The 13734-nt window shown below is 38.9% G+C and overlaps 1 protein-coding gene across 1 annotated transcript in view; it reads left to right on the plus strand.

Annotated features, from left to right (window-relative positions):
- The window catches only part of igsf5a (immunoglobulin superfamily, member 5a), a gene marked incomplete at its 5' end in the record, with an annotated part of 33700 nt that overhangs the window by 4665 nt on the left and 15301 nt on the right, over positions 1–13734 (plus strand). The window contains 2 exon segments of the mRNA XM_080866899.1: positions 11803–11900; positions 11902–11928. Coding sequence (XP_080723025.1) covers positions 11803–11900; positions 11902–11928 — 125 coding nt within the window.

Below are 13734 nucleotides of genomic sequence, written 5' to 3' on the forward strand. Positions count from 1 at the left end.
CATTACAATAGTTGATCCTAGAAGTTATAAATGCATGAACTAGTTTTTTAGCATCACTCTGAGACAAGATGTTTCTACTTTTAGAGATATTGTTTAAATTACATATTTGTTTAATGTGCACATTGACAGACATATCCTGGTCAAAACGATTCCTCACAGTGTTCCTGGAGGCCAAGGTCGTACCATCCAGGGTAAGAATATGGCTAGACACCATGTTTCTAACTAAAAATGTATGCTATGTTTTCGAATGATAAAAGGAAGCATGTATAGCATGTATATTGTAAATAGAATTGCTCAGAGCACTGCAAAAAAGTAAAAGAGCCCAGAGTAGCAGCCTGGACTCCAATTTATTAGATCCCAAACAGATCGAGATGTGCATGGTGGCTTAAAGCCCAAACCCTGCGGAACCCAAAGGATCCTCCGCCAACATCTCAGTCCCAGCAGAGACCACACACTCCCAACGCCTTGTAGCTGTTTGATTCAGGAGGAGGACCTGCACATGTCTATTTGTTTATTGGTGCTACTACCATTAAACAAACAGTCCTGATTCACAGTGAAGTGCTATTTCCTGGAGGTGTCCATTCAACAGCAGTTTGAGAACTCACCAACTCCTTTCTTTTTGTTTATGTAAAACCCACATCACACCTCAGCCCTAACAAAAGCTACCATATGTTAGATTTGAGCTTTTCCGTATAAGAGCCAAGTATTAGTGAGAAAGTGAAATCAGCTAATGAGTCAAAGAGGTGTTATTACCCGAGGTCTACTTTTCATTCCACGAGACATGCTTGAACAGCCAAACAGGCGGGAACTGATGTTTCTGTAGCTTGTGTGGCAACAGCAGGACAGAAGGGAATCAAAACGTCTGTTCTCTATGGATAAAAGAGAAGGTGATGTCAATAGACATTGATTCATTTATTTTATTTTTATACATATATATTTCTATTGTTTTTGTATGTATTCCTCTTCATTATATATATTTCTCCTGTTTGCTATTTATATTGTATTCTGGCACCCACTGCCCCACTCAGTGATGTGTAATCTGTTGCAATCTCTTTTTTTGCTTCCTAAACAACCATCTTAATCGAAGCATCAGGAGTTTGTGTTCTCTGTTAAAGGTATAAAACTGAATGACAGCAACCAGTTCCACAGGTTTTTAATCTTTCTATTTACTGCTTCACTTTGCAAACTATGTTCACTGTGAAGGACCTCTCAGAGCCGATTTAGGACGAAGAACCATTATATTGCACTTATAGCTCATTAATTAAAAACTGATGCAGAAATGGACAAAACCAAAAATCCAACATGGATCTGTGGACCCTCAAGTGACACTGCATTGAAGCCAGGAATGATTCCATCATGGAAATCATTGCATATGTGCACATGAGATCCCTGGAAATCTTTGCTGGACTCATTTAAAACAGACTGAGGCAAAATGGAAAAGAAGCTATAATGGTAGTAATTGTCAATGCTTAAAAAAATATAACAATATGCAACATTCTTTTATGATAGAAACTCTATATTCGTGTCCTCAGTGTGTATTTGTTGTTGTACACTCACTGGATGCTGTATTAGGTACACCTAGCTAGCTTCTTCTTGGATCACCTTTTGGTGAGTGCCTGAAACATTCCTCACAGATTGTAGCAGTTGCTACAAATGCATTAGCTGCATGTTGCAATATTTCATCTTAAGCTTAAAAAACAAATCTAGTCTATTTGTGTATTTTTTAGTTCCCAACAAGATTCTACTCTGAAAAAAATGTAATGTGTGCATTAGTAAAAGAAATCTGGATCCCAACACAGCAGAATTGGAACTTGTTGAACAACATGATTAACTGTAAAGTCTATTTGGCTTCAAGAAAAATAAACCTCAAAGTGAAGGAGTGTGGAGCACAATCAAGTATTAAAGGCTTCCCTATTGCATGATTATGAACTGAAAAGCATGTTGCACAGCAGTAGTTGCAGCTCTGTCTTGTCTTGAACTTCTGGCTTTGCAGGACTTGATAATCTGGATGTCCTTAAGAACATTCTGCAGCTCTCTGCAAAAGTCTTTCTTTAAGGTAATATATGTACATAACAGAGGGAGGTGAAAAAATGAAGGAAGGGCACAGGGAGGGGTAAGGGCATTAGGTAAGTCTCAAATAACAATGGTGTTGTTGTGTTGAGTGTGGAGGAGCCCTTCCATCACAGCCGCTGCATGTTGCTGTCTTTCCCCTCCTTTTGGCCCACTCATTTTCCCTCCTGAGTTGTAAGAACAGTGGGAGGAGGGAGCAACACCTCAGACGACTGTGGAAAGGAGTCTTACTGCAAATGTATGAAAAATGACTGTTTTACCTCACAGAAGGCAGCGTTGCAAACTGACCCCTCTGATCTTTGTTTTTTAGGCACAAACAGTTAATATGTTGTATTTAAGGAAGTTCTCAGAGGTAACTGGACCACAAGTGCTGTCATAATCCTAGTTGAAGGGTGACAGGATGAAGGGAAAGGTGACCTCATCCAAAGCCTCTTTGACAGAGGGCAACTTGTTTATCTTCCTAACCGTCAGTCAGTCAGTAGCAGCTGGTTAAGTCTAGTAAACAGGATTGGAGCAGGTGAGACTCCACAGCTGCTTTTGTGCATACTTCTCTTTACTTCTGCTCAGCTGTAAAACTACCATGTGGTCCTTGATGCAGCCAGGCAGAGACGTGACAGACTGGTCAGCTGGACGTAAGGAAAAGCTGAGTCGCTCCCTCTCCCTCTCACTAAGTGGATTTAACCTATCAGCGAATGGTAGGCTTCCCATATGGAGCACCGGGTAAAGCCAGATTATTGCAGTTTGTGTGAGGGGGGCTCCAGCACGACCAGAGCTCACAGTGTGAACCCAAGAACGTGACATTATGGGGCACAATAACAGCATCTGCACAGGTCGTTTGTGTAGCCAGACAGTACGCTCTTTGCTGACAGGCTAATGTTCTAGGCTTTGTAACAAGCCAATTTTTTGTGGGACACTTAATATAAAGTTGGATATTTTTTGATGAAAAAAAATCTTTTTTAAAAAATCCTTTTGACTGATACATATTTGTTTGTATTTAATATACATGTCTATATTGATTCATTGATTCAAAACTATTCAGAAAGTAATAATAGTACAGTTGAGAATGGAAAAATATATTTTCTAAAAAAAGAACACTGAATTGTATTTGTCCAGGAAACTGTTGCAGTCTAAACAAGGGAGTGTCCATGTTTTGCCTTTAACAGTATTTTACAGGTGAAAGAGGGCGGCGGCATGTCCCAGTGACAACATAGCTTAATAAGCTCAGGAACAAAAAACCTTAGTCGGCTTTAACCATTGATTAGCCGACAGCTGACACAACAAAAACAAATCTTACAATGGTAATTAATGTTGCTCTGAATTTCTTTGTAAGGAATGTGTTCCATCATGGGGTCATATCATATTTTCTTCTCACAGATAAAGGAAGTGAGAAGTAGAAATAATCTGTGGTTGCAAACAATGTATGGAAACAAAAGGCTAGTTAAGTGAAGCAGCAGATGAGTGATACACTGTGACTGGTGATCCCTGACAGAGCAAACCTGGTGGCAGAGAAGGCCATCTGAATTACAGCAGAGTCGGTCATATGCAGGGATCAGTTGACCCTCCCCCCACCGATCTACTTCCTGTGTTTCATGGTTGTCTGCTCACTTATGCCTATACAATACCAACTGTGTCTGGAGATGTTCCAGCTCCTACTACACTGCTGCATTCAGAAATTGTGGCCCACATCAGCCTTTTATTTAAGCGGAAAGGCCGGTCATGTTGGCATCTTCAGCTGTCCATCAGTCAGGCGGCTGTTCCAACCAAAGGCCTCCTTTCAATCACATGTTCATCTTCAGAAAGATCGTTTTGGTATATTTTATCAGGTTCTGCATAAGAACAAATGTACTAGTATAGCTACAGTGTAATGTTTATTTTGCCATCACTACGTTTCAGTAGGAAATATTAGACATTTCACTCCATTACAATTTAAAGTTTACATTTTAAACGTATAGCAAACAACCTACAAATAATTCACTATAGTAACAGAAGCCAGGTTTAAATTTATGTATAATTTTGAGACCTGGGAGACATCTTTTTCTTTCTGTTCTTCCACTTTGAACACATTTGGATAAACGCCCTGTAATAAACTCTTTTTCTATTGTGGCAACAGGTAATTTGAGTAAATTACCTGTTGCCACCTCTTTGTTCAAATATTTAATTCATCTTCATGCATAGAAAACAAGTCCCAAATCCACAGAAACACAAAAACATATTTTACTTTTTACATAAATTTTTTTATTCATAATTGCAAAATTCACTTCCCTGCTTTAATGCATGAAAATTGAATTTTTCCAACATATGCAACTGTGGTTCACAAGTTAACAAGCAAGCAACAAGCAGTAAGTGCGTGTAAAATGCTGCCATATGCGCAATTTCTACCCCAGCCTTTTATATAAGAAGAACGTGATCCCACAGTGACCTCTAGTGGTCAACCAGGAAACCCTGACTGACCCAGTGTCAAACCCCTAGCTTGCAAATCAAACACTAAGCAATCTGCATGTCTTTGATGTTGATGAAGACACTCATTGAAATGTATCACAGGTCCACAGGCTGCACGGCTTTAAGAATCTACACACACAAACCTCCCACCATCATTCATAAGCATGCTGCAGGCTTACAGGGTAATCTGGGGAACTGCTTTTACAGTCTAAGCAGCAATAAGGAAGACAAGTGTGTGATTAGTGTTTAGAGCAGTTAGGTAGCGCTTAATGAGCGGCTATGTAATCTCTAAAGTTTGTTGATCTTACTGTGCAAACGAGACTGAATCCAGACAAGATTACGTTTTTGGAAAAGACTTACACTAGACTATTCTAACTGCACAATATTCTTATATTTATTATAAGTTATCATCATCTGATTTCTGAAGCAATCATAAATCAAGGTCATATACAGATCTGAATCACCTTTCCATGAACAATTAAGACATAAGCACTGTGGACATCAGAGATAAACAGAGTTAATGTCCCTTTACTAATGTTGAGGAGTAGTCTGATAAACAAACATAAATATTAATATAACCAATTAGTAAAAAATAAAGTTGTTTTTTACATGCACTGCCATATTCAGTCGCTGTTCTGCCTTCTAACCATCTTTGGTTTTAATAGCCACTGTTGCTTGTGAGACATATTTGTTTTCTTATTATGCAGGGTGAGGAGACGAGGGATAAAAATGCCGTGGAAACCTGGCTGAGCTAATTCCAGCCCACCTTGGGGTTGGAGCTGACAGTGACACTGCATGAACTTATTGCAGTGACTGAAAGGTGAAAGAAGTATCCTGTGCTTTCAGTCGAGTACAAGTAGCAACACTGTAACATGATCAATTACCAATCAAAGTCTTGTCTTCAGCATGTTAATTATATTAAACTGTGCCAGTATTAGCTAGTATCAACTCACTGTTGTATTAACGAATTAACAAACTACCTTTCCAGGAAGGATGATCGATGTAAGGTTAGGAAATAATTTTAGATAGTGGATATCTCCTCTGCGGAGTTCCTGAGGTGTGATGAGGCTCTTGAAATCCCTGAAAACTTGGCACCACATCTCAAAGGTGCCCTGTGGAGGTTTTATGTAAGTAAACAGAAGTTATATTAACATTCAGCATTAGCTGCCAAATGGCACTGTTTGTATCTACGAGGTGTATATTAAGTGTGTTAATACATGCCTCCTTCATAATGTACTCATAAAGCTGAATTTGGGGAATATTACAAAGCCTGCATTGTTAACTTGCCAGCAGTCCAGTTCTAAACTGCCTATAGCTGTTTCGCTCGTTGACTTTCAGCTGTCAGCTCTGGTTTCCCACTGTTTTGCATTTACATTGTTATCTTCTCCAAGGAGGTAGCATTTGCATGCATGCATATCATTCTGTCTGTAACGATAACTCAAATAAACTTACATTAATTCTGATAAAAGCTTTTTATGGCTGTAAAGTTAACAAGTCTTTACAAACTTGCCTTTTATCGACCAAGTCTTTAAGGTCAACTTAAGGATTTATTGGTCAAACTGGGACAAAAAGCCATAAAACTGTTATAGTTAGGTGGCATGAATTGTCAACATATAAAAGTACTGTGTAAAGATTTAAAATTTCATGTTACATTTGACCTCTGACCTCTCCTTCAAGGTCAATAGATTGAGCTAAAACTGCTAAAACTCTCTTTCTTACTGCCGTTGTTTGTATTGACCACATGTAAGCATATAGACAATGATTTCTGAGCTTTCTAAATATCACGTTACGTTGGACCTCTGACCTCTTCTTCAATGTCAAACAAGGTCAAACTTTCATAAAATGTCTGTTATCTTTAAAACTACTGATTTTGTTTGTATTTTTTTTTGTATGATAAAGAAGTGTAGAAAGAACAGTCAGGAGAAAGTGAACGAGCTGCCTGGTTAGTTATTAGTTAAAGAGTCTCTAAAACCTGTATATGTTGTTCAGCACTAGCAGGACTTTCTCAAATACATTAAATCAAATCAAATCAAATCAAATCACTTTTTATTGTCACATCACATGTGCAGGCACACTGGCACAGCACATGCGAGTGAAATTCTTGTGTGCGAGCCCCACAAGCAACAGAGATGTGCAAACACAACAACACAAACGAGCAAAATACAAGAATGGCCAACCTGAAACTAATAAATATATGTACAATATATAATAGTGTATGCATTTCTGGATGTGTATACTAAATATTTTCCTACGTGTGTGTGTGTGTGTGTGTGTGTGTGTGTGTGTGTGTGTGTGTGTGTGTGTGTGTATACACATTTTTACAAATTAAATAGTAAAAAAATAAAATAAAATAATAATAATAATAATAAAATATATAAAATATACAGAGTTGAATATGTGCAAAACAGTGGCATTTATATACAGTGTGTAGTGCATAATGTTGAAGTTCCAGTAGTGAAGCTGAGGTGTCTATGAAGTGTTCAGCAGTCTGATGGCCTGATGGAAGAAGCTGTCTCTCAGTCTGCTGGTACGGGACCGGATGCTGCAGAACCTCCTTCCTGATGGAAGCAGTCTGAACAGTTTATGGCTGGGGTGACTGGAGTCCTTGATGATCCTCCCCGCTTTCCTCAGGCACCGCTTCCTGTAGATGTCCTATGTGCATTAAGCCCTCCATACGTAACAGATGCTGGTTTTGAATTCAAGAATTTCAGACTTGGACTGGTCAGACCACAGGACAGTTTTAAACTTTGTTCAAGTCCCAGAGTCTGGGCTCAGACTGGGCTCAGAGAAGGCAGCAGCAGTTTGCTGGCAGAGCTGCTTCCCACCTTTACACTTATTTGGGATTTGGTCATAACTTTTTTGAATTGTATTCCTGGCATCAAATTCAAAATGAGCGGGATGTTTGCTAACTTAACTAATCCTTTTGCCAGTTTCTGAAACTAAGAAGGGTAACACCAGTTTGCACAACTATAATCGTATCCTCAGGTTATTAGAGGATAATCTGAGCATTAATTAGCAACAAGAAAAACTTTTCGTCTTTTTAAAAAAATTAGTTAATATGAGCAAACTATATTTCATTTCGAATTAACCCAATTCATAATGACTAATTATTAATTCTGAAAACCTTGCAGTAGAACAAGAACTGTGATTGTTGCACTGAGCTACATGACATTAGTTGCTTCTAACGGAGTTTCCACTGTCTACTAAAGATTATTTATGTCTTTGAGATTCATATTCATAGACTGAAAGGTCACTTTGGATCTGTGTTTGCTCTGTTTTATGATAAGCAGGTCTGACTGGAGTGTGACTGTGATAATAAAGGACTCAGGCACACAGCGTTATAGTTGCAATCTGTTTCTACAGCAGCTTTCCAGCTGCTCTCCTCCAGCTCCACACCACACTCTCTGCTCTGATCCCAGCGACGTACTCAAAAGGGGAAACATGATCAGATGATGGAGGTCAGGTGTATTGAGTCAGCCTCCTCTGACACCACAGCCTGAACCAACTGCTCCACCACTTCCCTGCAGCTGAGCCACAAACCACACTGTGCCACAGTGACGGTTAACTTTAGTAATAACAAAACAATTGATGGTGTTAAATAAACCTTTTGCTTGCAGCAATATAAAGTGAGCATACACAATTATATTATAGTATATTACAGTATATTGATATATGTGACATTAGGACATTTATTTAATGCTTGTTAAATAAACACTGACTAACATGGCTGTTTATGACTCTGTTTGTGAATCAGTTAACTCTTATCTACTTTTTATCCCTTTTTGTCCCCCATAAACCCCCCACCAGAGCGGCCAAAGGTTCGCCATCGAGCCCCACCCTCAACAGAGCAATCGAAGTCACATTGCCCAGCCTCGCCCCCCTTAGTTCCTCTTCATGCCCTGTCTCCGCAGTCTGATGCGTGATGTGTGAAGGGTCCGGGCTGTGAGGATTATGGCAGTGATGACTTTTCCCAGGAGAAGCTGGGACCCTGTTTACTAGAAGGTTTTAAAATTTCTGTACTTTTAGGTGACAGGAGACATGTGGCCTGGTCAAAACACAGAGAGCTGCACTCTAAAAGATCTTTAAACATAGTAAACATACCTTGTGTGCCACAGACTGCTCCCAAACACGAGGGGACAAGTAATACCTCTAAAACACTTAAGTTGGCTTTATTAAACATTAGATCTCTAGCTGGGAAAACATTTTTAATTAATGATTTAATCACTGAGCACAGCCTTGATTTTATGTTTTTAACTGAAACTTGGTTGGACCAAAGTAACAGTGGAGCTGTTCTCATCGAGACGACCCCTCCTAACTACAGTTTTATCAGTGAGGTCAGGGCGAGCAGGAGAGGAGGAGGGGTTGCTGTCTTATTTAATGAATCATTTCAATGTAAGCAGCTATCTCCTGGAAGTTTTCAGTCTTTTGAATATGTGGCTTTACAGCTGAAGGCCCCATCCAAAGTTGTGTTTCTTAATGTTTACAGGCCTCCCAAATACTGCACAGACTTTTTTAATGACCTCAGTGAACTGCTGTCTGTGATCTGTGTTGATTTTGACTGTGTAATTATTGCTGGGGATTTTAACATTCATGTGGACAACCCTCAGGACAAAGGGACTAAAGACCTGAGTAACACTCTGGGCAACTTTGGGCTGACTCAGCATGTAACAGAGGCCACACATAATAGAGGACACACTCTTGACCTACTGATCTCCAAAGGCCTGAGCATTTCAAAGGTTACTGTGTCTGATGTGGGCGTGTCTGATCATTACTGTGTTTTCTTTGAAAGTAAAATCTCAGCCCACACAAATATATCAACAACAGTGATCACAAAACGGTGTATAACTGAACACAGTAGTGCAATTTTTAACCAGGTCTTCCCATTAACACCTGACCTGTCCAGAGGGTCAGTCAATGAGCTCGTCAATAGCTTCAATGCTAACATGTTAAATGTAATGGACACTATTGCTCCCATTAAGGTGAAGGTTATCTCTGGAAGGAAAAAGTCTCCATGGAGAAACTCCACACTGGTGAAAAATGAAAAAAGAGAGTGTAGGAAAGCTGAGCGCAGATGGAGAAAAACAAACCTCCAGGTTCATTATGACATCTATAAAGAGAAACTTCACAATTATAATTTACAACTGAGGAGTGCAAGAAGGTCCTACTTCTCTGACATCATCACTAAAAACAGCCATAATGCTCGGGTCTTATTTTCTACAGTTGACAGGCTAACAAACCCTCCTGTGTCAGTGGCAGCTGAACTTCATTCGACCATGGCCTGCAATGACTTTGCCAAATTCTTCACTGAAAAAATCCAAAAAATTAGACAAGCAATTGGTACATCAACAGCAGATCCAGGATATGTACTGTGTCCACCGAAAAACTGTTTAAACACCATCAAACAGTTTCAACCTATTAACAGCAAAGACCTGGAGGACATCTTAGGTCAACTGAACTCCTCCTCCTGCTGTTTAGATGTCCTGCCAACAAGTTTTTTCAAAAAGGTCTCAAAGACTTTAGAGTCAGACCTGTTACAGATCGTCAACTTTTCTTTATTATCAGGTGTGTTTCCAGAATCACTAAAAACTGCTGTAATCAAACCTATACTGAAAAAGGACAATCTTGACAAGACACAAATGAACAACTACAGGCCGATCTCAAATCTCCCGTTTTTAAGTAAGATCATTGAAAAAGCAGTTTCTCAACAGCTCAGTTACTTCTTAAAACAGAATAATTGCTACGATGCCTTCCAGTCAGGTTTTAGACAGAACCACAGCACTGAAACCGCTCTGACCAAAGTGTTTAATGACATATGTCTGAATACAGACAGTGGAAAAATGTCAGTCCTAGTTTTACTGGATCTCAGTGCAGCATTTGATACAGTTGACCACAACATATTACTCAAACGACTGGAGAACTGGACAGGTCTCTCAGGAACTGTACTAAACTGGTTCAAAACATACGTAGAAAACAGGAAATACTTTGTGTCAATAGGTAACTTCACATCTGAGCAGACAAGTATCACATGTGGAGTTCCCCAAGGTTCCATCTTGGGACCCCTTCTGTTTAACATTTACATGCTCCCACTGGCACAGATTATAAAGAACAACAAAATAAACTATCACAGCTATGCAGATGACACACAAATATATATCACAATGTCACCAGGAGACCGAGGCCCTGTACAGGCTCTTGGTAAATGCATTGAGGAAATCAATGACTGGTTGTGCCACAATTTTCTCCAGCTAAACAAAAACAAAACTGAGGTAATAGTCTTTGGCGCCAAAGAAAAACGATTACAGGTCACCAGAGAACTTCAATCTATACACCTAAAAACCACAAACCAGGCGAGAAATTTGGGTGTAGTGATGGATGCAGACCTAAACTTAGAAAAACACATTAAGACAATAACAAAGTCAGCTTACTATCACCTCAAGAATATATCAAGGATAAAAGATCTGATGTCTCAACAGGACCTGGAAAAACTAGTCCATGCATTCATCTTTAGTAGGCTTGATTACTGTAACAGCATCTTTACAGGTCTACCTAAAAAATCAGTCAGACAACTACAGCTCATTCAGAACTCTGCTGCTCGAGTCCTCACTAAGACCAAAAAAGTGGACCACATCAGTCCAGCTCTGAGGTCCTTACACTGGCTGCCTGTCCGTCAGAGGATAGACTTTAAAGTTCTGATGCTGGTCTATAAAGCTCTGAATGGTTTAGGACCAAAATACATCAATGACCTCCTGACCCAGTATGAACCATCCAGATCCCTCAGGTCATCTGGATCCGGTTTTTTATCAGTTCCCAGAGTCAGAACCAGACACGGAGAAGCTGCATTCAGCTTTTATGCTCCTTATATCTGGAACAAACTCCCAGAAAGCCTCAGATCAGCTGAAACACTCAGTTTATTTAAATCCAGGTTGAAGACTCACCTGTTCTCAGCTGCATTTGAATAAAGCACCAAATCCACACTTAAGCTTAAATTTCAAAACTTACATTTAACTACTGATTTTATCTGTTTTGATTTTATATACTGTTGTTTGTTTGTTTGTTTGTCTGTTAATTAGTTAGTTAGTTTATTTGCTTGTTTTATTCAATTTTAAATCATGCTTTTTATTTGTTCTTGTTTCTAATGTCTCTGTAAAGCACTTTGAATCACCTTGTTGTTGAATTGTGCTATACAAATAAACTTGCCTTGCCTTGCCTTACTTCACATCCACCCCGAGTGGATGTTTGGGACATTATTACTCACTGACAGGTAAGCTGATAAGGGCATGTTTCAGTGACCAGGTTTGAACTTTGCTCCCTGTGAGAGTCGCAGGTGGAGTCAGCCACAGCGCTGCTCACCTGCCATTTCGGGAAATGAAGCGTTGATCCACGGCACCCGCCACGACCCACGACTGGAAGTATCACACAGTAAGTTGATCTAATTGAAGATGTTTCTATTTCTGGGGATTTTTTTTTAAATATTAATGAAAAGATTCAAAACTGAGATGATTTTTACATTTATATATCAAAACAGCAAAGAGTGGAAAACTTCACAGCAAGTGTAAAACGTATTACAGAACAGCCTGGCTCTGCCGTGAGCAAATAAGTGATAATTAGTAATAATAATTAGCGATATAGCGCTAATAGAACTATTATATTATATTATATTATATTATATTATATTATATTATATTATATTATATTATATTATATTATATTATATTCAGTGTTGGGAACTAACGGAATGCATGAAACCCAAACAAAACACGCAATAAGAGGCTCTAATATAAGCGCTTGATGTTGGCGACCCGAAGCCAGCGCAACGCAGCCAGCAGCGCACGGGCAGGAATCCATTTCTTACTTGGAAATTCCGTCACCACTTCACATACAAAAAAGAAAGGGATGGGCGAAATCTGACCGTGCAATGCAAATTCAGTTTGCATTGCAAGCTGCTCTCAGCATCGAAGGACTCCACCAGGTTTTAGTTGTGGTTGCTGCCTGGGTCATGTTGAAAGCAGACAGAAAGAAAACACAATACTGATACAGAAATTGTTTTCTATACGAGATCTCTGCAAAACCTACAGCCTTACCTAATGTCCACCCTACTGTTGCTCATTTATATTAAGATTTAAACATCTAGTTGGTACTGCTTTCAGAGGAGCACATGATTGTTTGCAGCTAGCAGGTTGTTAATGTTATCCATCAAGTCTAACAGCACCTCAGCTAACACCAGCTAACAATGTTAGCTTGGTAATATTAATAAATCACACAGTAATAGTACATTACATAGTTGTAAAAATCATGACAATATATCAAGTAATCCAACGTATTCAGAATACGTTACTCACACTGAGTAACTTAACGGAATATGTTACAAACTACATTTAGTGCCATTCTGTATACTGTAATCTGTAGTGGAATACATTTTAAACGTAACCTTCCCCACTCTGATATTATATTATATTATATTATATTATATTATATTATATTATATTATATTATATTAGAACTATTTAGTCTGACTGCTTTGCTTTTTAAAAATATTTTGTTGAGAATAAAGAGTTACAAAACTTCAATGGATCAACAAACGTTTAAATCAACTAAATGTTTCAAATTTCAGTTTTCTACTTTTCATTGCTTTAAAATTCTCTGTTTCAGATAGTTTTTTTGTGTCAGTTTACTTATGTTTTAACAAGATTTAAGTTCTTTTGCTCATTATATCATGGGACTATTTTTAGGATCACAAGTTTCTAATTACAAATTGTGTGGATTGGGAATTGTTGAATGTTGTCAGTTTGTATGCCCCACAGGTCAGATTGAATTGTCAGTTAGAGAGAGAGGAATTGTACAATAAGCTGGATGAAGTGATAAAAACAAAAAATCTTTTGTCTATTGAAGTTTGATTTAAGCAAACCTTAATAGACATGTAGTGGAGGGGAACAGAGGTGTTAGGTAGGTACTGTGTTAAGGAGATAAATGCAGATGGACAGATGGTGGATTTTGGAAAAAGAATGGAAATGACTGTGGGGAACACTTTGAGAAGAGGGATGGGTGATGTATGAGAGGGAAACAAGGTGTACACAGGACGACTACATCACATGCAGTGAGTGCAAACTTAAAGAGATAGGAGGAGGCGAGGTGTGGTGGCAGGCCAGAATGTAGCTGGGCAATATCACATGGTGTTCTACATCTATGATACGTTTGGACATCAAGACAAAGAAGCAAGTGAAGGCA

The sequence above is a fragment of the Rhamphochromis sp. 'chilingali' genome (assembly GCF_963969265.1).
Source record: "Rhamphochromis sp. 'chilingali' genome assembly, chromosome: 19".
NCBI lineage: Eukaryota > Metazoa > Chordata > Actinopteri > Cichliformes > Cichlidae > Rhamphochromis > Rhamphochromis sp. 'chilingali'.